This window comes from Perognathus longimembris, chromosome 28, assembly GCF_023159225.1.
Source record: "Perognathus longimembris pacificus isolate PPM17 chromosome 28, ASM2315922v1, whole genome shotgun sequence".
In the NCBI taxonomy this organism is placed as follows: Eukaryota; Metazoa; Chordata; class Mammalia; order Rodentia; family Heteromyidae; genus Perognathus; species Perognathus longimembris.
Window position 1 is genome coordinate 34,841,428 of NC_063188.1, and position 26,526 is coordinate 34,867,953.

The 26,526-nt window shown below is 37.1% G+C and overlaps 1 protein-coding gene and 1 long non-coding RNA gene across 2 annotated transcripts in view; one reads left to right on the forward strand and one right to left on the reverse strand.

Annotated features, from left to right (window-relative positions):
* Window positions 1-434: 434 nt before the first annotated feature.
* Tbc1d8b (TBC1 domain family member 8B) overlaps window positions 435-26,526 on the reverse strand; it is a 60,938-nt gene continuing 34,846 nt past the window's right edge. The window contains exons 10-21 of the mRNA XM_048336874.1: window positions 24,995-25,209; window positions 18,760-18,877; window positions 16,507-16,792; window positions 14,882-15,011; window positions 13,904-14,002; window positions 9,131-9,199; window positions 8,742-8,982; window positions 7,931-7,996; window positions 5,339-5,419; window positions 4,635-4,691; window positions 3,692-3,783; window positions 435-2,053 (exon numbers count right to left, since the gene is read on the reverse strand). Of these exons, the coding sequence (XP_048192831.1) occupies window positions 1,646-2,053; window positions 3,692-3,783; window positions 4,635-4,691; window positions 5,339-5,419; window positions 7,931-7,996; window positions 8,742-8,982; window positions 9,131-9,199; window positions 13,904-14,002; window positions 14,882-15,011; window positions 16,507-16,792; window positions 18,760-18,877; window positions 24,995-25,209 (1,862 nt within the window). The 3' untranslated portion in view covers window positions 435-1,645. The remainder of the gene's footprint in view (window positions 2,054-3,691; window positions 3,784-4,634; window positions 4,692-5,338; window positions 5,420-7,930; window positions 7,997-8,741; window positions 8,983-9,130; window positions 9,200-13,903; window positions 14,003-14,881; window positions 15,012-16,506; window positions 16,793-18,759; window positions 18,878-24,994; window positions 25,210-26,526) is intronic.
* Window positions 22,168-23,335, forward strand: LOC125344251. Its single transcript, XR_007209450.1, has 2 exons — window positions 22,168-22,206; window positions 23,201-23,335. It is a non-coding gene; the product is annotated as an uncharacterized LOC125344251 (long non-coding RNA).

Sequence of the window (26,526 nt, forward strand, 5' to 3'; positions counted from 1 at the left end):
TTTAGTACAATTTAACCATTGCATAACAGCAGATGTGAATGTTTTCATATAAAATATTACCAAGTTTTATAATTTGGACATACTTCAATCATTCTAGTAAAGGCATAGATGGCTACTTACCAGCTATCTCTAAGTGGTAATTTCCTTGAAAAGACTGTGTGATCAAATCATCTTAAAGTCACTACTAATAAATGTTTGGCCACACCCCAGAGATGAATTTTCAAAGGCTCAACTTGAAAATTCTTTAACTTCTGTGAAAATGACATGTTCTATGGTAATGAAGCCCTCTAGGTTGTTTTGTTCACAGTAGATTCTTGCTAAAGGCTGATGTAGCAACTCCTCAGACAGAGAAATCATGTGTAACTATAAAGGAAGTATGCCTGCCCCTTCATTGCTCCACATCTGGAAAAGTCAAAGGTCTTAAAACCCATTTGAATAAAAAGTGCCAATGTACAATTTCTCCCTATTTCCTAAGTCAACTGCTTAAGCAATTGATTTAGTCAGATATAGGACAGAAGAGTATACAGATGTAGTTTACTTCTTTTTTTCCCATTTTAAAAAATAAAGTGCTAACGAAGCCCATTATATCTCTAAATGGACTTTCATGTAATGATTGAAATAAAAGCAGCATAAGGTATATAGAAATTATCCAGCCATCTAAATCAGATAGTCAAGAAAAACTTTTTAGCTAGATGTCTTTAGCTATACATTATCTTGGCAAGTATCACATGTAAGTACAGCTTATGCACTTGCCAGACTAATACAAAATATTTGGTCATTTTGAATATTCCTTACTATCTAATGTAAATGAAAACTTGACAAAAATCCAAGTCTAAAGCTAGGACCAAAGAAGTCATAAACTACTTGAGACAAATGCCCAAACAGTAGCACTCTGAAGGATTTCTAGTTAACTCTTCAGTCTAATGAGACTCCAGGTTAGCTTAACCATTTCCAAAAAGCTTAAACCTAAATCCAATGTTGTTTTTCCTTATAGCAGTCCAGAGTTTAGAACTATTGATTTTTTTTTATCAGTAACACAGTGAGGAACAAGTATGAGTCAGTAGCTTTTGAATCTTTCAGGTTGAGAAAACGCACAAGTTCCCAAAAATCATTCATTACTACACCAAATGAAGTTAACTTTGAAGTGTTATTAGTATTTTAGTTAGCTAACATGAAAAGGAAGGTTCCACATAGTAATGAGCTTCTAGACAATTAAGAGTACAGATCTAAGGGTCCTTTTCTCTAATGTATTTTAGTAGGATCGAGGCAATTTGACATATAACATGATATGACATATCAGTACTGCTAATAAACATAGTATCACCTTTTCAACATCTTTAATAATTGTGTGTCAAAAATAGCACTAGCCAGTAATTTCCTTAATAAAATGATATAGTGGTGCCCTCTGGTGGTTTCACTGAGCATACTCCTGTCATACTACTTATCTTGGAGCATATAAAAAGACTATTTGAGAATATCAAAAAGTGAGATCATAAAGGAATGGATCATTGTGCTTCTGTAACTTTCTCTCATTTTGCCTTCACATGTACTGGTTAATAAGATAACTCCCTGAGTCTTACTCCCAGGAATCAAGCTGACAGCTACAAGAATCCAGGGAAAACTATCTAAGATGGGCAATACCTTCCTAACAAGAGATGTGAACCTTGGTTCTAGATTTTAACTGAGAGATTTTTGTATGTTCTAGCTTGGCTTTTAAATCTATGTGTTTCTCAAAAAACCTCACCAAGACTGGTTCATTCAACAGAGATGCAAGAATCTGTTCAAATGAAAATGACCACTGGTGTTCCTCCTTGCGAGAGGCTGCCTTTCTCTCCAGAAATCTCTCTGCATTCTCCACACTGGTTCCTTCAGCAGCACTTAATGCAGCAGAGATTTCTTGGGCAGATGACGAAGGGCTATGTAGTTTCCTTCCAAGTTCTTCCATCCTGAGTAAAAGGCTGGTTACAACAGCAATGGCTTGATATAATGACTCTTCTTCAGTGTCCTCATGAAATAAGTTGTAGAGGGTCTTCGAAAACTGAATAAACTGTGACTAGAAGACATAAGTTAGAAATATAACATTTTAATGTTCAACTTAGCCAAACAGAGACTTTAGAAGAGGGTACTGGTCCTATATACATTTGTAGCATATAATCTTTACCCTAGAAGTGCAGATTAAGTCCAGAATAAATTTTGCTTCTAGGAAGATGCAGAGGAAGCACAGAAGAACATTCATTCCAGCCCTCTTGCTTATTGCCTAATAGCAGTCCATCATATACAGACTGATTCCCAGGTACCCTGTATGCCAGCATTACTTCAGTGTACTTTTTATTAAGCTACCTTTCATATTTCTGTACCTACAAATGACTTAAATTTGGGAAAGAATGACTCTTGGGAACCTACCTAGCAGGGCAAGATTAACTCTAAGGAACCCAAGTGAACATGTTCCTCTTTACCTAGATAATCTAAAGATTGTCCCAGAAACTATTTGCCCATTGCAAAAACAATTCCAACACAAGAATTCTACAGTCAATCAGAAAAGTTTTTATATAGAAACAATGGTAAATGTAAAAGATATAATTCATAGAATATATTATAACAAATGTTTGTGTTCTTCCCTAGTAATACTATTCATTTATAGTATAGAATAACTATCTTATTGATCCATTTAAAATGGCATTTATTCAGCTGTCAAATCACACAGTCCATTAAGAAATACTAAGCTATTTGTTAGCTATTTTGGGAATTTTTTTTTTTTTGCCAGTCCTGGGGCTTGAACTCAGGGCTTAAGCACTGTCCCTGGCCTCTTTTTGCTTAAAGCTAGCACTCTGCCACTTGAGCCACAGCGCCACTTCTGGCCATTTTCTATATATGTGGTGCTGAGGAATTGAACCTAGGGCTTCATGTATACGAGGCAAGCACTCTACCACTAAGCCATATTCCCAGCCCTTGGGAAAGTCTGTATCAAGTAGATTTTACTTAAAAAATGTGAGAACAGCCAGGCATGTGACGCTCATGCCTGTTATAGTAGATATTCAGGAGACTGAGATCTGAGAACTGTGGTTTGAAGCCAGCCTGGGGAAGACAATGTTTTATAAGATTCTTATCTTCAATTAACTAGTAAAAAGATGAACTGGCAACAAGGCTCAAATGGTGAAATAACAGCTGTGAGGGAAAAAGCCTGGTGAAAACACGAAGCCCTGAGTTCAAGCCCTGTTACTAGCAACATGCATGCACATAAACATATTCTGACTTGATACTGTGTAAGAAAGTGAATTGAAAACTGCGTCAAAAGTACTTAACAGTATAGTCTGTACAGGTTCATATACGAGATCCTTAGGCACTAAGGTGTGACCTAGTTAGTAATTTCATAGGTCTCAGTATGTACTGATGGGCTTGGCATGTAGCAGTCACTAAATGTTTACTGGATAGGTAAACAGTTCCATTAATCCTGGAAATATGCTATCTACACATTTTTCTACAGACACAAATTGTTACAGCAGAGGGACTATCTGAAATATGAATTGATGTGTTTAAAGTAAAAAGTCATTTAAAAAGTGGTTTCCTTAAAGGTCGCTTGAAACTTACATAGACTATTTTTGTAATAGTATGTTAGTTTTTTTGTGTTCTGCACACCCATATTCATACAAAAAAGCAAGAACCTAGAATTTTCTCTTTGAAATTACTATACCTGATTCATTCTTGGTAAATCTTTAATGCTTTCTTGTTTTTTGAGAAGCTCATCTTGCCACTTACTTACATATGCTTGAATATCAACGTTTCCTGAACAAGGAGAATAAAACCATAATAAGCAGCCCATTTCAAAAAGAAACCATTTGGATTTACCTTTCTCTTTTAACCCAGGAAACAATCTAAATTTACCTTTGATTTCAACCTACTGGCTTTCAGATTTTCATTTAGACTAAAACTTTATTTTTGGAAAGTTTAAGAATAGGGAAAACATGGAAAGAGAGGAGGAAAAGCTTTATTTAAATTAAAACAGTACACCCTGTCCTAACAATCCAAATCTCATGCAGTCATTCTTATGTGAACTGCTAAGTTTAAACCAGTTGCTATAATCCTCTTTTTTGTGCGGGTTCTGGAGCTTGAAATCAGGGCCCGGGTGCTGCCCTTAGTTGTTGTGTTCAAGGCTAGCAATCTACCACTTGAGCCACAGTTCTACTTCTGGTTTTTAGTAGTTAACTGGAGATGAGAATCTCATGGACTTTACTGCCCAGGCTGGCTGTGAACTACTGTCCTCAGATCTCAGCCTCCTGGGAAGGTAGGATTAGAGGTGTGAGCCACCACTGTCCAGATAAACCAGCTAGCAGAATTCTTCCTATGAAGTTAACAAAGTGAGGTATAGTGGCTCTTTATCAAAAATTCACTATTCATTGAGGAGTGAACATGATTAAAGCACATTTTAAAAGGAAGTCTTAATGTTTTCCACTTTACAGTTAACCTTACTTATAAAATCAGTAATTTTAACTGAGTGTGGTAGCACATGCCTTGCTCTCAGGAGGCAGAGGGGAGGTGGAGCTTGAGTTTGAAGAAAGCCCCAGTTGCCTATTATAGTGAGACCCTGTCTCAAAAAAACCCAATAATTTAATAAACTAAACAGTATTACTAGGTACCTTTTGAAGTGCTGGGTTTTCTTAATTCTGATTTCTTCTTATTTGCAGGCCTGGAAACTGAGAAAAGGCAATTGAATATCTGAAAGTATTTGACAAATATATTTTAAAAGCTAAATACCATTTCACGCAAAGATTTATAAGAACATGCTATTTCTTTTTGATTCAGGAAGCCTATTTTAGCTAAATTCACCTGTCATTAGACAACAAAGTATTAAAAACTCTTCACAGTACAAAGGACACTGAGGAAATTGTAATATTTTTAAAAATCCTAAAAAGTATATCAAAGATTATTTCTGGGTGGCATTTTCTTCTATTTTTTGTATTTTCTTCTTTATGACTTGATTCAAATATGATCAGGAAAAAAACCACACAGCCATACTGCAATCTGAAGAGTGAGCGATAGGTCCTAAGTGTGACCATATCCCATTGTGAAACCACTTCTCCTGCAAGTACCTTTCTCTGAACATGGATTGATTTAATGAGCTAGATGATTTTGCAGGTCTTGAAAGCTGATGTTCACTTTAACATACAGTAACATTAATCAGAACTCATCTATCTTGCTGTATAAATGAAGTATGTAACACATATACATGTCATTTACTTACAGTCACAACAGCTCAGGAATTTGAGGCCACCCTGAGCAACACAGTGAAATCCCATCTCCAAGCAACAAAACTATGTCAACTTTTTGAACAAATATTTACCATGGAGTTTGCTGAAATAAAGCAATTCTTCTGTTGTAAGATCATCTCCCTTTGAGGAATCCTTAGTTATTTCAGTATATGCTGAAAGAATGCAACCCAAATGGTTAGGTAAATATGGGATCAGGAATTTTTTTAAAATTTTTTTTATTTTTGCCAGTCCTCAGGGCCTGAGCACTGTCCCTGGCTTCTTTTTGCTCAAGGCTAGCAATCTGCCACTTGAGCCACAGCGCCACTTCTGGCCATTTTCTGTATATGTGGTACTGGGGAATTGAACCCAGGGCCTCATGTATACAAGGCAAGCACTCTTGCCACTAGGCCATATCCCCAGCTCGGGATCAGGAATTTAAGCAAAGGGTTGTACAAGAAAAACATCAGAACAATTACATAGTAAATTCAGGAAGTATTTAATCACTTGGTGTTCTATTATTTCTTTTTGCCAGTCCTGGCGCTTGGGACTCAGGGTCTGAGCACTGTCCCTGGCTTTTTTTTGCTCAAGGCTAGCACTCTATCTCTTGAGCCACAGTGCCATTTCTGGCTTTTTCTATGTGTTGCTGAGGAATCAACCTAGGGCTTCATGCACACTAGGCAAGCACTCTACCGCTGAGTCACATTCCCAGCCCTCTATTATTTCTTTTACTTGCTTCTTAATAATATCCAGTAAGACATTACAAGTTGAAATAATGGGAAACTTGATATGAATTGTGGGAGGAGGTAGGAAGGATGAGGGACAGTGATGGAAGGGGTGACTCTGATCAAAATGCACTGGATCTATAACTAGACATGTTACATTGTAACCTCATACAACCATTCGAGATTAAAAAGTAAAAGTTTAAAAAAAAAACAGGGAATTTGGAAATCTCTGACATGTGGCCCTGGCCATTTCTCTGCCTTAATTCTCACCTGAGCACTGCCAGGTGTTAATGTCTGCCCCACTTTTGATAACCCTGACTGTGTGTAGATGGAAATATGAAGCTTTCCATTGTAAGCCTAGCTTGATTGCAACCCTTTTTATAAATGAAAATCATTAGGTTTGTCTTTTGTTTTTGTCATTTGAGTGTGTGAGGGGTTAAAGACGACTTTTACTTTGTTGGTCTGTTAAAGAAGGTTTCCTGGCCAGGCGGTGATGGCTCACACCTGTAATCCTAGCTACTCAGGAGGCTGAGATCTGAAGATCGCAGTTCAAAGCTAGCCTGGGAAAGAAAGGCTGTGAGACTCTTATCTCCAATTAACCACAAGAAAACTGGAAGTGGCGCTGTGGCTCAAAGTGGTAGAGTACTAGTTTTGAGCTGAAGAGCTCATGGATAGCTCCCAGGCCCAGAATTCAAGTCCCATGACCGAAAAAAAAAAATTTTAAAAAAAGAAAGAATCTTTCCTTGTTAAGCTGAGAAGACTTTAAAGGGGACCCCAGGTGTGGCTTTAGACAAAATATTTATTTATTTATTTATTTATTTGCCAGTCCTGGGCCTTGGATTCAGGGCCTGAGCACTGTCCCTAGCTTCTTTTTGCTCAAGGCTAGCACTCTGCCACTTGAGCCACAGCGCCACTTCCAGCCGTTTTCGATATATGTGGTGCTGGGGAATCGAACCTAGGGCTTCATGTATACGAGGCAAGCACTCTTGCCACTAGGCCATATTCCCAGCCCCAAAATATGAAGCCATGTTTGCTTTTGTGAATTACGCTATCTACTTTAAAAAATGTTCCTTCAGTTTAAAGAATATTTTCTCTGAGTAGAGATGTCTAGGAAAGATGTGGTTTTCCAGTCGGTAGTAAAAATTCACATAAACTAGAGTGGGTGGGAACTTTGAGGCAACAGGGTAGAACAGAAAGAAAGTTGAACTTTGGAGTCACAGAGAAACTTCAGTTTGAATCCCAACTATGTGATCTCTGGAAAATAGTCTAATCTTTCCAACCCTCAGTTTCTTCATTGTCAAAACTGGCAGGATATTACCACCTTCCAGGGATATTCTAAGGCTTAAATGAAAGAATGCATGCAAAGTAAAAGTTTCCATATATCAAGTGTTTAACAAATGGTAGCTTTCATTTCTTCCTTTTCCAAATATTAAATACCCCTGCTGTCTGGTCCCATTTTTCTGAATAATTTGTACTCTTTTGCAAGTCTGGAAGTTTGTCTAAAGTTAATCTCTAATTCGAATGAGGAGAACAACAACAAAATTCAACATTATGGCAATATTCAAATGATAGAGGCCAGCCATTTGCCTAAAATCTCCAGTACTCTGGAAGCTTAAGGCTGGAAGCCTGAAATTCAAGGCCAGTCTGAGGTCTATAGAAAGATGCTGTCTCAAAAACAAAAGATGTGTCTTTTTCTACATAAACTGCCTTTCATTTAAATGAATTGAATGGTAACAAAAATGTCATTTGTAAACCATCTGTTATAAAGAATCTCTTCCACAGAGTTCATTATCTATATGCATCAACAAAATGTGGTAATATGATTTCAGAACACAAGACAACAGTGGTCAGATATCACATTGCAAATTATGTTATTTGTTGAAATGAAACAATATTTAAGTTATGCTCATTAAAATGAAATGAATTACTGCTTTCGATAATTGAAGTCTGTTAAATTCTTACCTGGGGGAACATGTAGCTTAAAAAGTAGCTTAAGCTTCTCAGTAAAACTTCCATTGTACATTATATCTGTTCAATGAAATACAATTGGAAATGATCATTTTAACCAAAGAACAGCAAATGAATTCCAGCTATAGAGACTAATTAAAGATACAGATACTAGTAGGAAATAGAAATATCCTGTTACTTAAACTAACAGCTAAACAATCATTCAGGTAGCCAAAATATTTCAGGCATATAAGTAAAATAATCTCTCAGAACAATAAAACGCTTTCTTAACTATCTCCTTTTCCTCAACCTCCGAATTTGTTTTGTCTTTTGGATGAGGCCTATGTCTTGAATAAAGCAAGACCTGCTCTTCAAGGGACAATCTGTGAAAAGAGAGCAAAGCTGGGGAGACTGAAGAAACAAAGCAATACTAACTTCAGGCACAACATACTGCATGCAGGAATATGTTGTGTGTTTCTCTATGACTCTGCTAAGTCATAGCATTGGCTTTTTTTATTGAAGGGGAAAATCTTTCTGTTGCATCCATGCAGTTGAGTGTGGAAAAACAGTACATTATTTTCCTTCCTGTTTACCATCAAAACATCCACATTTAAGAGCTTGCCCTTTCTCAGAAAGTTGGGGTAAAATGAGATCAATATACTTAGTTTTAACAACAAACATAAAAAGGTCCAGTTATTAGTAATTCTGGAGACAGTATAACCCAGGGTGATATCATCAGATGAGCTGGAAAATAATTAGCAGAATACTAAGTATTTTTAAGGGTGAACTTATTTTTGCTTAAGAAACTTAGTGGACATCTGCCTACCAATTGCAGAGGCGAATTCTTTGAAGTTTATTAGGCAGTCAGAATTTTCATCCAACAATCTGAATGTCCATAGAGCTAGGGAGTCTCTGTTTGCAGAACATGCCCAGGGACTCAACAAGTGATACAACACCCTGAACTGCTGGCAGTCGATCTGATACTGTTCCAAATATGGCAGGCTGGGGTCGTGGTGTTTCAATTCTGAATAACCCACACACCAGTAATAAGATAAAAACAGCTCTTTCTATTAAAAACAAATAAAAAGGCAAGTCATTAAAGAGGAAAAGTGACTATAAAACATTTTCTTTAAAAATGTCTGCTAAAAAGACAAAAAATCTACAGTTATGATAAAATGTTGTTAAAGAGCTATATTATTCACAAAACAAGAATACCTTAAAGATAGCATAAAGTTCCTCCAGTTCCTGAAGGCTCAGCTTTACATCTTGTGATACAACACGCATCTTTAAAAAGATAAAGAGCAATTTAAAACTTAACTCTTTAGTATATTAATACTTTGAATCTGCTTAAGAGTCTCCTTCTGTCAGAAGAAAATACTCGCAATTTTCTAGAGAAGTAAAGTTAAATGCAACTACTTTACCCTTTGTATATGGACTACAGTTCAGTTTTACTCTGTTAAAGTATTTTGACAGTCATTTGTTCAGATCCAGAAGTTGCTGCCAAATGACAGCCACTAAATGTCTATAAATATCAGCAGCAGTATTCTAAGTATTACTCCTTATATTGCTCTTGTCACATAAGCAATTTGTCCAGTCATCAAGCAAGGTTGTCATTAAATACTTCAAAGGCATCAGAGATGTGCATTTCTCTCCATGCCAAAAATATAATACAAGAACTAAGCTTAGAAAGTCTGTAAGTTTATCCTGCCTCATGAAACAGCAACATTAATTGTACAAATCCCACAGTATTTGAGAAATTTAAAACCAAGGGTAAGCTGGGCAATAAAGGCTCATGCCTGTAACCCTAGGTATTCGGTAGGCTGAGATCTGAGGATCAGTTTGAAGTCAGCCCAGGAAGGAAAGTCCATGAGACTTTCCAGTTAACCACCAAAAAGCCAGAAGTGGAGCTGTGGTTCAAGTGGTAGCACACCAACTTTGAGTGAAAAAGCTAAGGGACTGTACCCAGGCTTTGAGTTCAAGCCCAGTACTGGCATATACATGAAAAGCCAAGGTAAAGATAATAGCTATAATTAATAAAACTAAACATTACCCTTCCCCAGAATATTCAATAAACAAAATGAAAAATGGGCTCATTGTAATAGATATACAAATATGTGATCATACTAGCAAGTGTGATTTTAAAAAAAGACAACAACATCTGTACAAACGAGTCAGGTGCCAGTGGCTCATACCTGTAATCTTAGCTACTTAGGAGTCTGAGATCTGAGGATCATGGTTCAAAATCAGCCCAGGCAATAAAGTCCATGAGATTCTTTATCTCCAAAAAATTACCTCCCACTCTCCCCAAAAAGCCAAAAGTCAAACTGTGGCTTTGCCACTTCAGAGCACTATCCTTGAGCAAAAAGAAGCTTAGGAACAGCACCCAAGCCCTGAGTTCCAGCCCCAGGACTGGCACACATGCACGCACGCACGCACACACACACACACACACTCACAAACAAAAATGATTGAAAAAAGATAATAAAATTGTGGACATGAAAGTAATGAAAATGCCTACAAGAAAGAAGAAGGAGTAAAGTATCTGTTGAATGAATTCCACAAGCCTTAGACCAATATAACTGAAAATTTAGGTCAAACAGGTAAATTTCTTGGAAAATATAAATGATCGAAATTAACTCACAGCAAGAAAATTTGGACAGAACTGGAAACATCTGAGGGATTATGAAAAACCAAGAAGTTATACACATAGGTGTGTGTGTGTGTGTGTGTGTGTGTGTGTGTGTGTGTGTATCATAATGAAGCCCACTAAATGGTGTTTGAAAAGGAGGGGGGCAAAATAATGGGAATACTGTGGAGGGGGTAAGCATTTTTCAAAAGATTCTGTGTACATGTAATGTAGGGGGACACCACAATGAAACACCCTTACATTGCAAACATGCATTAACTCAAAATTATAATGTACAAAAAGAACTAAGAGGTAATGAAAAATCTATCTCCTACTTAAAGGTAGCCAATCTACAAGATTCTGAGTAGTAAGGATTACAGGTGTGAACTATGGGCCTGGCAAAAGGACTTTTTTTTGCCAGTCCTGGGGCTTGAACTCAGGGCCTGAGCACTGTCCCTGGCTCCTTTTTGCTTAAGGCTAGCACTCTGCCAACTTGATCCACAGTGCAACTTCTGGCCTTTTCTATATATGTGGTGTTGAGGAATCGAACCTAGGGCTTCATTTATGTATATAAGGCAAGCACTCTTGCCACTAGGCCATATTCCCAGCCCCCAAAAGGACATACTTATACATTGTTAGTGGGATTGTAATTTGGTGCAAATCAAAGAGGATAATTTGCTATGATCTGTGAAATTTTAGATGGACATACTCTTTTGCCTAGCTTCCACGTCCTGTAACTTACAAAAATACAGTTTAAAATGTATGTAGAAGTATGTTTATTATTTTTTTAGGTCTGAGACTGGGACTCACTGGCTAACACTCTACCAAATAAACTAAGTTTCCTACCCACATCATGTTATTTTAAAGAAAAATGGCAACATTAAAAGTGCATGAAAAGGAATAGTTAAATCATTGCTTATCTACACCATGGTGTAGTATTTAGTACATTAAGAAGACTGATTTAGATCTATATGAACTGCCAAGCATTAACCATGATGTATTTTTTGTGTGCCAGTCCTGGGGCTTGAACTCAGAGCGGTGGTGCTGTCCTTTAGCTATTTTGCTCAAGGCTAGCAATCTACCACTTGATCCACTTCCACCTTTTTTGTGCTTAAATGGAGATAAAAGAGTCTCAGTTTTTCCTACCCAGGCTGGTTTCCAACCATGATCTTCAGATCTCAGCCTCCTGAGTAGCTAGGATGACAGGGATTAGCTGGTGCATGGCTTGATGATGTATTTTTGAGTAACAAACGCTGAGGAACCATGAGGAACCAAGTGACTGGTATGATGTCTGATTTCATTTAAAAAGCTACATGTCTCTTCCTTACCTACCTACACATGCCTGTGTACACAGATACAGGGAAAAAGTTAGAAGGTTATATACTAAATCATTCTGAGTTGGTTAAACCCAGGCTTGAGAACCTTGAATGCTTGAATTATTTACAACAAATGTACATAATCTCAGTAATTATTTTAAATACAAAAACTAAAATTAATTAGTGAGCTTTAGGTTAACTATGCCACAGAAACAGTAATGAATTATTTAAGTGAAATCTAAACCTGAAATCTCCAGAAATGTTTCTTTCTAGATTGTATCTGTGAAGACCTAGTGTTTAAGCAAGCAGGTTTACAAAAGATCAAGCTTTTCAGAAGACTATAAACAGTAGGGTAAAATTACTCCCTTTTGACTAGTAACCTATTCCTTCAATTAATCAGAAGAAACCATAGTATCAGCTTCTTACACAGCCATCCAGATAGTTAAAAAGTGAGCACTATGCCCTTTTGCTTTACCCTATGTATCCAAAAAAGTAATGCTTATTAGCAGAACTATTGCAAGATCAGTTGTACTTACTGAAGCAGCAGGTTGTAACTGTGTGAAAGTTATATACCAACATCATAGCATTCAGTACTGTGATGCAGTACTGTCAAAGGTCAAGTAACACAAAACATGATGGAGTAAACAAAGTAACTCAGCTTGAATAAAATAACATATTTCCTCTAAAATATTTGCAATAAGCAAAGCCTTGATAAGAATCTAGTTCAAAAGTTTAGTCTCTTTCATTTTATTCACATGGAATGATAGTGTTTTTTTGTGTGTACCAGGGCTTGAACTTGGGGCCTTTCACTCTTGCTTAGCTTTCGTGCTCATGGCTGGCACTTTACCACTTGAGGCACGTGTCCAGCCCAGCTTTTTGTTGGTTTCAGACTTTCTCTGCCTGGGTTGGTTTCTAAGTGAGATCTTAAGATCTCAGTCTCTTGAGTAACTAGGATTATAGATGTCAGCCATCAGTTAGTTCTTGGCTTTTAAAATACAATTTTATTATTATTATAAAGGTGTTGTGCAAAGGAGTTAGTTACCATTCTATAAGTCTGGTAATGAGTAAATTTTCTTTTCCACTAGTCCCAGGGCTTGAACTCAGGGCTTGGGTGCTGTTCCTAAGCTTCTTCAGCTCAAGGCTGGTGTTCTACCACTTCAGCCACAGTGCCACTTCCAACTTTTTCTGAGTAGCTTTTGTTTTGTTTTGTGTTTTTTTTTTGCCAGTCCTGGGGCTTGAACTCAGGGCCTGAGCATTGTCCTTGGCTTCTTTTTGCTCAAGGCTAGCACTCTACCCTCACTTGAGCCATAGCGCCACTTCTGGCTTTTTCTATATATGTGATGCTGGGGAATCGAATCCAGGGCTTCATGTATACGAGGTGAGCACTTTACCACTGGGCCATATTCCCAACCCCTAAGTAGCTTATGGGAGTCTCACTGACTTTCTAACCTGGGCTGGCTCTGAACTGCAATTTTCAGAGCTTAGCCTTCTGAGTAGTTAGAATTACAGGTGAGAGCCACAAGTGCCGGACATGAGTACAATTCTTTTGGGACAATGTGACCTTCTTTCATTTCCCCCTAGGTTCCCCCTCCTGTCCCTGCCCACAGATTGCATAGTTAATTTTCCATATAGTGTACACTGAATACCATGGCTTCTTTTGTTCACTTTTCCTCCTTCCATTGCCCACCCCCCAAAAGCAAAAATAAACACCAGCACTACCACTATCACCAACAAAGCCTGTTTCCATTTGTGGAATTTGTTTCGATAGTTAAAATTTATTGATATTAAAATGATATTTAGAAGAGGTATGCTTTTGGGTTCCTCACCTAAGAGGAGTCTTAGTCTATTTGTGTGTAAATGCCTAGAGTCTTGTATAAGCTATCATGTCCACTTGTATTTTAGATCTAGCTTCCATATATGAGAAAAACATTTGTTGTCTCCCTGAACTTGGCTTAACATGATTTGTTCTAGGTTCATCTATAAGAAAGAATGTTAAAGAAAAAACTTGTTGCATTAAATGTTTTCTCCCAATAGGTTCATACTCACCACATTCTTCTTGGTTGTTTCTTCTAGAGTCTGTATCACATACAACCGATTTCGACAGCGCATGCTATGTATATCTTCATGGAGAAGGTTACCATATTTCTGCAGGAAATTATTTGAATGGATACTCATTCATCACAACTATCTGCTTCTTTTACAATTGAATTTCATCACTCAATTCTCAGGGCCTTGCTTCTATTTCTGGCTACTTTTCTGACTTGTTCAGTGATTTTGCATATTTTCACCACCCACATTTCAATTCCCATACATGTTTACTGGAGAAAATCCCATTTACTATGTGTCTTGACTAAGTATAAGAACATTGGCAAGATTCTTAAGTCTCTAAGAAAAGAATCATTTCTCACCTTCTTATACAGCAATACATGCTGAAAAGTGCTCATGACTTGTGAAAGTAAGATTTACTTTCATATAATGAAAAACAACTGGGTGCAAAGAAGGTTCTAAAGCCCAGGACCAATTCACGAAACTTTTTATAAAACACATTTTAAAGTGAAATTGGATTTGAAATTGTATCTTTTTATTGATGACATTTTTATTTGAATTCCAAAGTTAGCAAAAGCATTAAAATAACTTATAAAAATGCAGGAACATTGACTTAAACTTCATCTGTCTAAAGAGAATATTGAACAGGAATGGCAATAGAAACCACAAACAGTATATACCCTAGCCAAAGAAGGCTTACTAAGAAATGAATTCAAATGTTGCCAGGTAGTCTTAAGCTTTTCTTAATATAAAATGAAGTACCATTCTTTAGAAGGTGAGTAAAAATGCTCAAAGAACAAGAGAAGGCTGGATCCTAAGCTCAGAATAACCCATATAATCTACTGTACAAATTCATCACAATATATAAATATTAAATTGTATCTTGCGTTATCAGCTTATACTTAATATACTACAGTGATAATGACCTAAAAATTTTAAATATACTATGCAATTATATTTATGGCATGAAAATCTCACCTCATTAGACTCTTTGATCAAATCTGTAATATCCACTGTAGCATCACTGCTTTTTCCCTCATTCACATTTGAACCCTGCTGAACACTTGAAGGCAATGGGCTATCCTTGTTAATGACACTGTCGAAGAACCTAAGCCAAAAGTGATAGCAGTATAGGAATTAGTACAATTAAAATTGCTAAAGTAGAGAACATGAAAGCGAATTTATTCCTAGTAAGCCAGAGGTTAATGCAGATGACAAAGAAAGTTCTTATGAAGAAGATGGCTGGGAATTAGGAGGCCATGGATAGGAGAATAGAATGGAGACTAAAATCACTTGGGCAGGGCAAGGAGAGCATGAAAGAAGAAAGTTGGTTCAATGTGTCTTCTGCCAATAATACCTAGTTCAACAAGAATGGAATATAAAGTATATCTATAGGCATGCAAGGGAAAATAAGAAAAGTAATATTGAATTCTTTCCTGAGTTCTGAATGCCAGAGACATGTATATAGTATTCTCCATGGAATAAAGTATAACAACAGTTGCCAATTCAAATATTTATTGATTTAACATTTACAAACATGTACCTATACAAACGGACACTAAAAAAAAATCCCTACATATACTCCAATACAAAATGGCATGTAAACAAAAGCCACTAGGAAATTAAAGTTTAACCCACATGACTAAAACTCCTGGAAAACCATGATCATTTCACCCACTGTATATTTAACACTATCAACTAGCTCTTTCCTCTTCAAATTCCTTTTATATAGAAACACTGTACAGCTTAAACTGGAACTCTGAAATAGAGTGGAGCACAGTATTGGTGGTTCATGACTGTAATCCTAACTACTTGGGAGGCTGAGCTACGGGGATCATAGTTCAAGGCTAGTCTAGGCAAAAAGGTTTCCAAGATACTTTCTTGGCTAATAGCTAGACATGGTGGCCTGTGCCTGTTATCCTGGCTTCATGGGGAGCATAAATAGAAATATTGTGGCACAAGGGGAAAAGCATACGTTTGGGAAAGAGTGAGACTTTATCTTAAGTAAACAATACAAGGTGGCCATTTGTGGCTCAAACCTGTAATTCAAGCTACTCAGAGGACAGAGATGATCTGGAGGATCACAATTAGAGGCCAACCTGGGCAGAAAAGTTTGAGAGACTCCATTGCCAAAATAACCAACAAAAAGCAGGACTAGAGGTGTGGCTTAAGTATCAGTGCTCCAGCAGAGCAATTATGAGGCATTAAGCTCAAGGCCCAGTAATGCTAAAAAACTAACACAACATAATAAAGGGTTGGAGGTATGGCTCAGAGGTAGATCACTTGTCTAGCAAGTATAAGGCCTTGAGTTCAAACCTCAGTACTGAAAAAGAAAAATTACAGCATACTGAACTAATAATATTAGCATAAATGCATACAGAGCCTAACTGCTCATTTCAAAGTGATTTACTTTTTGTTACATGCTTTATGAAGACAAAAGACAGGACGACAGGCCTGGCTTTATCATTCAACTAGCTCTGTGACTCCGGGTAATATTTTTGAAGTTTCTGCCTTCCAATTTCCTCATCTGTAAATTTAAAGAGACTGAAGAACATAATGTCTTAGATCTCATGCAGAATTAAAACTTATATTTCTTACAATACCTGTTTAAAACTGTCACAGCCTCAGCATCATCATTACACGTCAGAAGTTTGTCTAAATTATAGTCAAGTATTGCCAATCCCAGTTGTAAAATGGCCTTTATTCCATCATAGAAGAAACAGTCCACAACATTCACTGCACTTTCAATAGGCAGCACGCTAATGAAAAGCGTGAGGAACCAGGACAGAGAAACTGAGGAAAAGAATGTCATGTCGGTCATGTGCTCTGTCAGCTGAGGAAGGTGATCCCTGATAAGTTCTTCAAACACTGCCTGATCCACCAAGGCACCTGGAGAATACCAAGACAAGTTTAAACATGAACATCTTCTAAAGTACTTGTTTGTTATATTTCTCCCTTTACATTAGCTTGCTGATACAACTTTTTTCCTTATATTTTGAATCCCTTCTGTGCATTTTCTGTACTTTATACATCTGTCGTGAACCTAAAAACACTTGAGAAATACCATTTAAGGACATTTGAAGCTGGGTACCTGTAATCCTAGCTACTCAGGAGGCTGAGCTTAGGCAGGAAAGTCTGTGAGAATCTTATCTCCAATAAACTACTCAGAAAAAGCTGGAAGTGGAGCTGTGGCTCAAGTGGTAGAGCACTAGCCTTGAGCCCAAGAAGCTCAGGGACAGTTCCCAGGCCGAGAGTTCAAGCCCGAGGACTGACCAAAAAAAAATTATCTGAAGATTTAGGTCCTTATTAGGCAGAGACAGTGCACTATTATTAATGAACTGGCTTCATCTTTGGGATCCTGGGGATGAAACAGTCTTGTACATGTTCAGCCACTACTCTACCACTAATCTACATGCCGAGCTCATAAAGAGTTTAGTGTTTGTGCATTTCTCAGTTTATTGATTCTTCTATTTAGTAATTCAAATGACAGCAAGCTAAGCATTGTGCTACAGATTTGTAGTATAATCCAAGCACTTGGGGATGTGAAGGAAGAAAAATGTCAAGGCCAGTCTGGGCTACATAGCTAGCCCTTGTCTCAAAAACATAAATAATCAGATACTGATGTTTAGAAAAATGTCTTTTTGGTTTGAATAGGTACCCCATATTTCATGTGTTTAAAAAAATTCTTTATTGTCAAAGTGATACACAGAAGGGTTACAGTAAGTACCCAAGGCCTAACGTATGAAACTGTAACCTCTCTGTACATCACTTTGACAATAAATAAGAAAAAAAGAAGGGTTACAGTTTCATACATTTCTTATCCGACTTGTTTGAAACTTAACTCCAAATGTATGTATTAATTGCATTTAGAAATAGGACTTTCGAAAGGTTACTGGATTACAAGGCCTCTGCTCTAAAGAACAGAGTAATATTTTCATGAATTAGTAACAGATTAATACTCAGGTGCTAGTTGCTTACTCTTGTAGTTATAGCTACTCAGAAGGCTGAGACCTGGAGAATCATGGTTCAAAGCCAGCTGAGACTGGAAGGTCTACAAGACTACTTTTCTGCATGTGTGTTAGTCTGGGGCTTGAACTCAGGGGACTGTGCCTGAAGGTGTTTTTTTTCAAGGCTGGTGCTTTACCAGTTCCATTTATGGCTTTCATGCTTAATTGGACATATAGTGGACTTTCCTGCCTGGGTTGGCTTTAAACCACTGTCCGCAGATCTCAGCTTCCTGAGCTACTGGTACCTGGCTTGAAGACTCTATTTTTAACTAGCAAAAAATCAGTGGAGATGTTGCACAAGTGGTAGAATATGAGCTGTGAGCAAGAAAGCTAAGCAAGAGCACAAGGCCCAGAATTGGCACAAAAAAGACAATAGATTATAGGTCATCAAGGGAGTGACATATTAAAAGCAAACTCTCCATGGCATACTTGTTTTCTCTGCCTTTGTCATATCCTCTACAATGCTAATATGATATAGCAAGAAGACCCTGACTAGATGCCAAGCAGACAATGGATACGTTTGCCTCTGGAACCATGAGTAAAATAAGACTTTATTTTAATTTTTGTGCCAGTACTGAGGCTTGAACTGTGGGCCTTGTGATCTTGCTCAGCTTTTTCATTTATAGCTGGTACTTTACCACTTGGGCCACACCTTCTCTTCCAGATTTTTGCTGGTTAATTAGAAATAGAGTCTCAAGGAATTCTCTGCCAGGGATGACTCTAAACTACTACTCTTAGATATTAGCCTCTTGATTAGTTATGATTATAGGCATGAGCCTATAATCTGTTATAGTAACAGAAAACAAAGACTAGAAATATACGGGTGTGTACATGTGTGATTTGTTTTACCAATAATTCGACGATTAAAGTAATCAGGCAACATTCGTTCACATACAGCAACCAGAAGCCAAAAAGCTTCTTCTTCTTTTGCATATAGAAGCAACACTGAAGTCAAAATGTTCATTGCCTAAATTTCATAGAAATATAAAAAAGTAAATATTGCTCAAGTAATCACTGCATTCCTTTTCCAAGCATAGTAGTTTTCAACAATAAAAGAACAAGTGATAACAATAATTACGGAACCAGGAGAAAAATAAACTCAAAGCAAAATGATGTGAAGTCAAGTGAATCCTTTCTAATCAGTTATTCGTACAGTTATATTCAAGAAAATGAGGCAGTATAATACATCATGGATATGGAACATAGCATCTAAAACCTAATATAGGCTAATTTCAGTGGGTAACAGATTCTAATTATCACAAAGCTAAAAAACCTACATAAATTTGAAGGTAATACTAAAATTGAATGAAACAATCTGTAACCCCACTGAAGAATACCCCTTGGATGCCAATCATCTTTCATTATTTCTAAAACTAAGTATCTTTCTCATATCAAGTAAGATTCACTTTTTAGTTATCCTAATTTTGAGCATGGTAGAAAATCTGTATCTACTACATCCTGCTTTTTAAAAAAATCATATCCCAGAGTTTGCATAAAATGTTTTTAGATCTGCTCTTTCTTCCTCTCTATTTCCGTTACCACTGTACTTTCTGCTTCTGTCCAGTTGTTCCTGAGAAGACTGAACTCACAAGGCTATCTTTTATTTGATCTGACACAGAGCTCATTTATGACAAAAAGTCATTTCCCCACAAGTGTTTGTTGGAAAATTATCAGAGGCAGGTGCTGACATGTGTGGGTGGGCTAAGATAGTGGGAACAGCTGGGGCAAACAACAGGCTAACAAATGGCTAAATGAAAATCTAGGACATTAGGTAAACTTTGACATATTCTTGGGAACTTAGGAGGCTATATACATGCATATAGCCTTATGTGTACGTATGTGTAAGAAAAGGTCTAAGCTCTTACCTCTGCCTCAACTTGAGGCTCTGAGAAAGTAGAAAGTAATAAAAAATGAAAAAAGTAGACAGCTATCAATAAAGTTAGGCTCAATGAAAATAGGTTTTCAAAAGATAAAAGAATGCCATATTGAAAATGAACTATACAACTTGTGGGTAGGCACAGGAGGGAAAACAGAGAGAGGGAGAGAAGCAGTGACAACATCCAAAAAGAAATGTACTCTTTACCTGACTATGTAACTGTAACCCCTCTGTACGTAACCATTACAATAACAATAAAACTGTTAAAAAAATAAAAGAAATAATTGAATATAGTTATCTAACTTTACCACAAAGATTCTCAAAAACAACAAGAGTACTATTTGAATAAGGAAAAAAGAAAATACACTATTAACCTTGTAGAAACAGAAAGGAGTTTATGGGACTATGATAACTGTATGCTAACAAATTAATAACCCTACAAACTACTGATACTAGCACCAGAAGAAAGAAAAATTGGAATTTATTTATAAGAAGAGATTGCATTAGTAATAAAAACACTTCCTACAAGGAAAACTCTTTGAACATATGGCCTTACTGGCACAATCTGCAGAACATTTAAAGAAGAATTAGCACCAGTCTTTCATAAACTCTTCAGAAAATAACAGCAGGAAATACTATACTATTCATCCTAAGAAATCTTGGTAACAGAATTAGACATCACAAGACAACTACATATTATGTAAAAACGTCAACAAAATACAGAAACCAAATCTTGCAGCATATGAAACAAGATTATATGTGCACAAAGACCAATGAGATTTATCCTGGGAATGCAAGGTGGTTCAACATATGAAAATCAGTCAATGCCACATGTCATTTTAATAAAAGGAAAAAAAACCCCACATGATCATCTTAGCAGACAAAGAAGTAATTTGATAAACTCTAATATTTTTTCATGATAACAAAACTATAAACTAGGAATGCAAAAAAGTCCTCAATCTGATCATCTTAAAAAAAACTTCAAGGGGCTGGGAATATGGCCTAGTGGCAAGAGTGAGTGTCTCGTATACATGAAGCCCTGGGTTCGATTCCCCAGCATCACATACATAGAAAATGGCCAGATGTGGTGCTGTGGCTCAAGTGGCAGAATGCTAGCTTTGAGCAAAAAGAAGCCAGGGACATTGCTCAGGTCCTGAGTTCAAGGCCCAGAACTGGCAAAAAAAAGTTTAAAAAAACAAACAAACCAAAACTTCACGGCTAACATTATACTCTGTGATAAACGATTGATTGCTACTTTTAAGACAAATACCAAAACAGGGATATGCATTCTTAACAATCTGTCAAGCCAGGTGCTATGAAACACGTGCTTGTAGTCTCAGCTGTTTGGGAGGCTACAGTGAGAGGTTCATTTGAATCCATGACTTCAGTGTGGTAAATATATAAAGATTTGGTCTAAAAAAAACCCCAAACCCCAAACAACAACTTCACCACTTCAATTTAACATTGTATGGAAGATTCTAGTGAGATCAATTAGGTGAAGAAAATAAATATGTACAGATTGGGATGGAAGTAAAAGTATCACTACTCATATTTGGTATACAGAAATTCCTAAGGAATTCACAGAACATCTCCTCCATCAGAACTAATAAATTAGCTTAATAAGGTTTTTCTACATACTGATAGCAAATAATAAAAAATGAAAACAAATCCACTTGCTATAGTATCAAAGATTAAAATCTTAGAAATAGAATTAACAAAGAACTATGAGATTTGGAACACTGATAACTACCAAATATACCTGAAGAAAGAAATTTAAAAAGAGCTGAATAAATGGAAAGATACAGTCTATCCATAGGATTTAATCTGTAATACTCTCCAAACTGGCCAACAGACTTATACGACTACCAAAATCTAAGCTGGCTATTTTTTTTTAAAGAAATTGACAAGTGGATCTTAAAATTCATATGGGAATACAAGGGAGCTAAAAGCCAAAACTCTTATGAAAAAGAAAAATGTACTTAAAAGGATCTACACTTTCCAACTTCAGAACTTGATTACTGCATCTGTGTGATAATCACGACTGTAGCTCTGTTCAGTGGAACAAAATGGAGATTAGAGAAATAAATACTATGGCTGATTTCAACAAGGATGCCAAAGGTCCACTTTGTTGTCATGGAGATGGCTGTAATCCAGAAGAGACAACAGTCCATGAGACTCTTACCTCCAATAAACTACTAAAAGATGACAGACGTGGAGCTCAAGTGGTAAAGTCCTAGTAGCCTTGAGTGAAAGTTCAGGATAGCACCCAGACCCTTAATTCAAGCCCCAGGACTAGTGAGTCAGAGAATAAAAGACAGAGAAAGACAGGCAAAGAGAGAGAGAGAGAGAGAGAGAGAGAGAGAGAGAGAGAGAGAGAGAGAGAGAGAGAGAGAGAGAGAGAGAGAGAGAGAGAGAGAGAGGTGTAAAAACTCTAGCCTTTCTACACTACTGGTGGAAATGTGAAATAGGGATAGTTGAGCAGTACATATACCCAAAGTGAAAAACAGGGCCCATACAAATACCTATACACAAATATAAATAAATTATTCTTTGCAGTCAAACAGAAAAAATGAATCCAAACTGTATCAATTGTTCAATACATTAACAAAATGTGGTATATCCATAAAATGCAGTATTATTCAGTTGTAAAAGGAATGAAGGGCTGGGAATATGGCCTAGTGGTCAAGTGCTCGTCTTGTATACATGGAGCCCTGGGTTTGATTCCTCAGCACCACATATATAGAAAAAGCTGGAAGTGGCGCTGTGGCTCAAGTGGTAGAGTGCTAGCCTTGAGCAAAAAGAAGCCAGGGACAGTGCTCAGGCCCTGAGTTCAAGCCCAATGGCAAAAAACAAAAACAAAAAGGAATGAAGTATGGATACATACTCTAAAGCATGGATCAATCTCAAAAACACTATGCCGAGTGAAAGAAGACAGGTGCAAAACACAACACATTCTATCATTCCATTTAGTAAGATGTTCATAAACACACAGCCACAGAATCAGAAAGAACAGTGATTAGGTGGGGAAAGGACAGGGAGTAGGATGTCAATAAGTGTATGTTTTCTTTTTTGAGGGTGAAGAAATGTTCTGGTTATACAACTCTGATTACACCAAAAAGTGATAGCAGGGTCAGGCATGATGGTGCATGCCTATAATCATAGCATTGCTTTAGTCTCAGCACTGGAGAGCCTGAGGATTTCAAGTTCAATGTTGTCCTGGGCTAGAGTCACAGGCCAGTCTGGGCTACATTGTGAGATTCTGTCTCAATGAAACATGAAAAGGTAAAAAGTTTGTGATATCTGATGTATCTCAACATATGTAGGGAGGGGGATACAGGCAAGGGAGAGATTGGGAAGAGAAGAGGGAGAGGTAGGCAGATGAGTGGAAGGGGGGAGAGAAGAGGAAGAGAGGAGAGGGGAGAATGGGAGAAAGGGGGAGAAGGGAAGAGAGGAGAGGGAGAAGAGGAGAAAAGAGGGAGAGGCCAAGTCAGTCAGCAAGCCATTCAACCATAATATGTCTACTATAGTTCACATGAATTTTTGATTAAGTGCGATAAAATCTGTGTGCCATATTAAATTCTCAGAGGCTTTCAAGGCTCTTATGATCTTGTTGCACACAGTTATATTTACTTCTTGATCAGAACATGAGTTTAACCAGTCTGATATTCAAGACAGACTTACTCCACCTGAATGATATCGCTGGTATAGTTACTTTAACCTAGAATAACTTTCTTCCTGCTCTCCATGTCTCTAAATTTGCTCTCATCTTTCAGAAGTCAAAGCCATGAGCTATTTTAAAACTACGTTTAAGCTACTCTACTGCATATGGATGGATAGCACTACAGGTTCTAAGAGTGCAAGTTGTTTGAAAGACTATGTGTTATGTATCTTTGTTACCTTTTAGAGATCCTAAAATATGCTTATATTTCAGACTTCCTTGTGGATAGTTGTGCTCATGTGATGAAACTGTAGTCACAATGCAGATGAAGTAATATGTAACCTCTTCCAGGTATGGCCTGGAAAATGTACCACAATTGTTTCTCTATTCTCTCTGCATCTTCTGAGCACAGTAATGTTAAAGTAAAAGAGCAGCCTGGGAACCATGTTTAGAAGAGGACAGTCAACTTTCATCCCATAGCATCAGTCTCTGAACAATCTCCTGAAAGAGAACTGTCTACTGACAGAAAGGCTCACTTTGGTCTATTCTTTTAAGAAATAATCTTCTAAACAAAGTGTTGGTGGCTCATGCCTGTAATCCTAGCTACTCAGGAGGCTGAGGATTGCTGTTTAAAGCCTGCCTTGGCAGGAAAGTCTGTGAGACTCTTTTCTCCAATTAACCACCAGAAAATTGGAAGTGGTGCTGTGGCTCAAAGTGGTAGACTGCTAGCCTTGAGTAAGAGTTCAGATATAGAAATTGGGTCTTGAGTTCAAGCCCTACAACCATACAAACAAAAAAGAACTAATCTCTTGTGTTTCAGTTGTATGTTTGTGTCACCCATTTAGTCTACCTTATTAATACGGCATACTCCTAAAGGATTTGTCCCCAATGGTTCCACTACTGCCTACAGAAAAAAAGCCAAACTCTTGACCTACAATAATATACCTAATTTTCCTCCAAATACTTAACTCCATTCAGCACCCTAAACAGAACACGGTCCTCTCCACATTCCTCTTTTAACTAGTTCTGTGGTGGACTGCACTACTACTTTCACCTAGGATGTTCAATCTTTCCATTATCTATGCATTCAAAATTTAAGTTTCATTATCTATAAGAGCTACTTCTTCATGAAGCCTTCTGTGTGATTCTTCTAGATAGAAATAATTATTAGAGATAGTTCTTCACAACAGGTGACATTAATCACCCTAACACTTTCTTTTATCTGTTTTTCAGTTCCCCAATGGAACTGGTTTATATATTAATACTTACTAATCTGTATATTTTAATAGCAAGATCTTTCTATCTTTGTATAATTATAAGCATATGGCACAGTTCTTTTACAGAACTGAAATTCAATAAATACTTATTAAATGAAAAAGAAAAAAGAAATTAATAAAATATCAACTCTAAGTATTTTCATCATCATCCTTCTTATTAATACTCACTATCAAGCTCAACTTCTTTCCTTAGAATCATAATCCCCAAATTAGTAGGGTTGGATTTGAAGTGATGCTATCATGTGGAGAGCTGGGATAACAGTGAAGTCATACCTGGCAGTATCCTATTTGGGGATTCCTATATGCATAAGCAGTGAGTACCCGCCTCAGAGCAGATATACCAGTATCACTCTGAAATGCTGGGTGTTCAGGCAGGGAGCGACGCAAATCACGTTCAATTTCCTCAGTAGCCATGTTGGAGGTTCCAAGAGATTGTTCAACTACTTCAGAGTAATAGCCAGGATTTGCAGCCATGTCATTACAAGCACCTGCAAAGATGATTGCATTCACATAGAAAAAGAGGAATAAAGCTAAGATTTGCATACAGTAGCCCATTTGTATGTATATTAAGAACTGTATTGTATTACCTTGAAATTTAATGATATCTGAGCACAAAGAAGAAAATAAAGGAAAATAAAAAAGTATTACACTAGAATCTATAGGGTCAAGTCAAAATTATCCATCAGAAAAATATTTTTAGCTAGGCTGGTGGCTCACACCTGTAATCCTTGTTACTTCAGAGGCCAGCCTGAGGGGAAGAGTTTGAGAAATCTCATCTCAATCAATAAAAATATGAGAGTAGTGGTGTGTACCTGTCATCTATGCAATGAAGGAAGCATAAATAGAAAGATCACTGTCCAGGCTGGTCTGGGTAAAAAGAGAGACCTTGTCTAAATTTGCTAGACCTGTCTAGCAGGTACAAGACCCTAGTACTGACAAAAACAAACAACAAAAATACATTCATGATTTTTTCCCTTTAGTTTTTAGTAGTACTTGAGTTTGAACTCATGACCTTGTGCAGGCAATCTACCATTTGAGCCATGCCTCAGCCCTTTTCGATTTATTTTTTCCATAGGGCTAGCCTCCGACTAGGAACCATCTACTTTCTTTCTTTTTTTTTTAACATAATGATTGTTATTAATTGGGATTGTGGATACATACATATTTGTTACAGCATTCATATCTCAAAATTAAAATAAGCATAATTATAACTATTCACTGAATATAATTGTTTAAATGTATAAAAGCATGAGGAAAAGGCAAAACACTCATAATTTTTTGTGAAAGTCAAAATTACATCAGCACTGTCGATATAGACATCTTTAAATAGATCTTGTACTGTTTGTTACCTCGTCCCACATTCCCCCCTCCCCGTTTCCCTTTCCCCCCATAAATTGTTCAGTTCATTTACACCAAACAGTTTTGCAAGTATTGCTTTTGTAGTTGTTTGTCTTTTTTTTACCCTGTGTCTCTCGAATTTGGTATTCCCTTTCAATTTCCTAGTTCTAACACCAGTATACACGGTTTCCAATATACTCAGATAAGATTACAGAGATAGTGTAGGTACAACCACAGGAGGGTGATACAAGAACATCATCATTAATTGAAGCTACAGTTACACATGGCACGTTTAAAGTAGTTACAACTGTGATATAACAATCGTTTACATAACATGGAGTTCATTTCACTTAGCATCATCTTATGTGTTCATAAGGGTATAGCTAATGGGCTCCTGTGATCCTCTGCTGTGACTTGCCCAAACCTGTGCTAATTATTCCCTATGAGGGAGACCACAGAGTCCATGT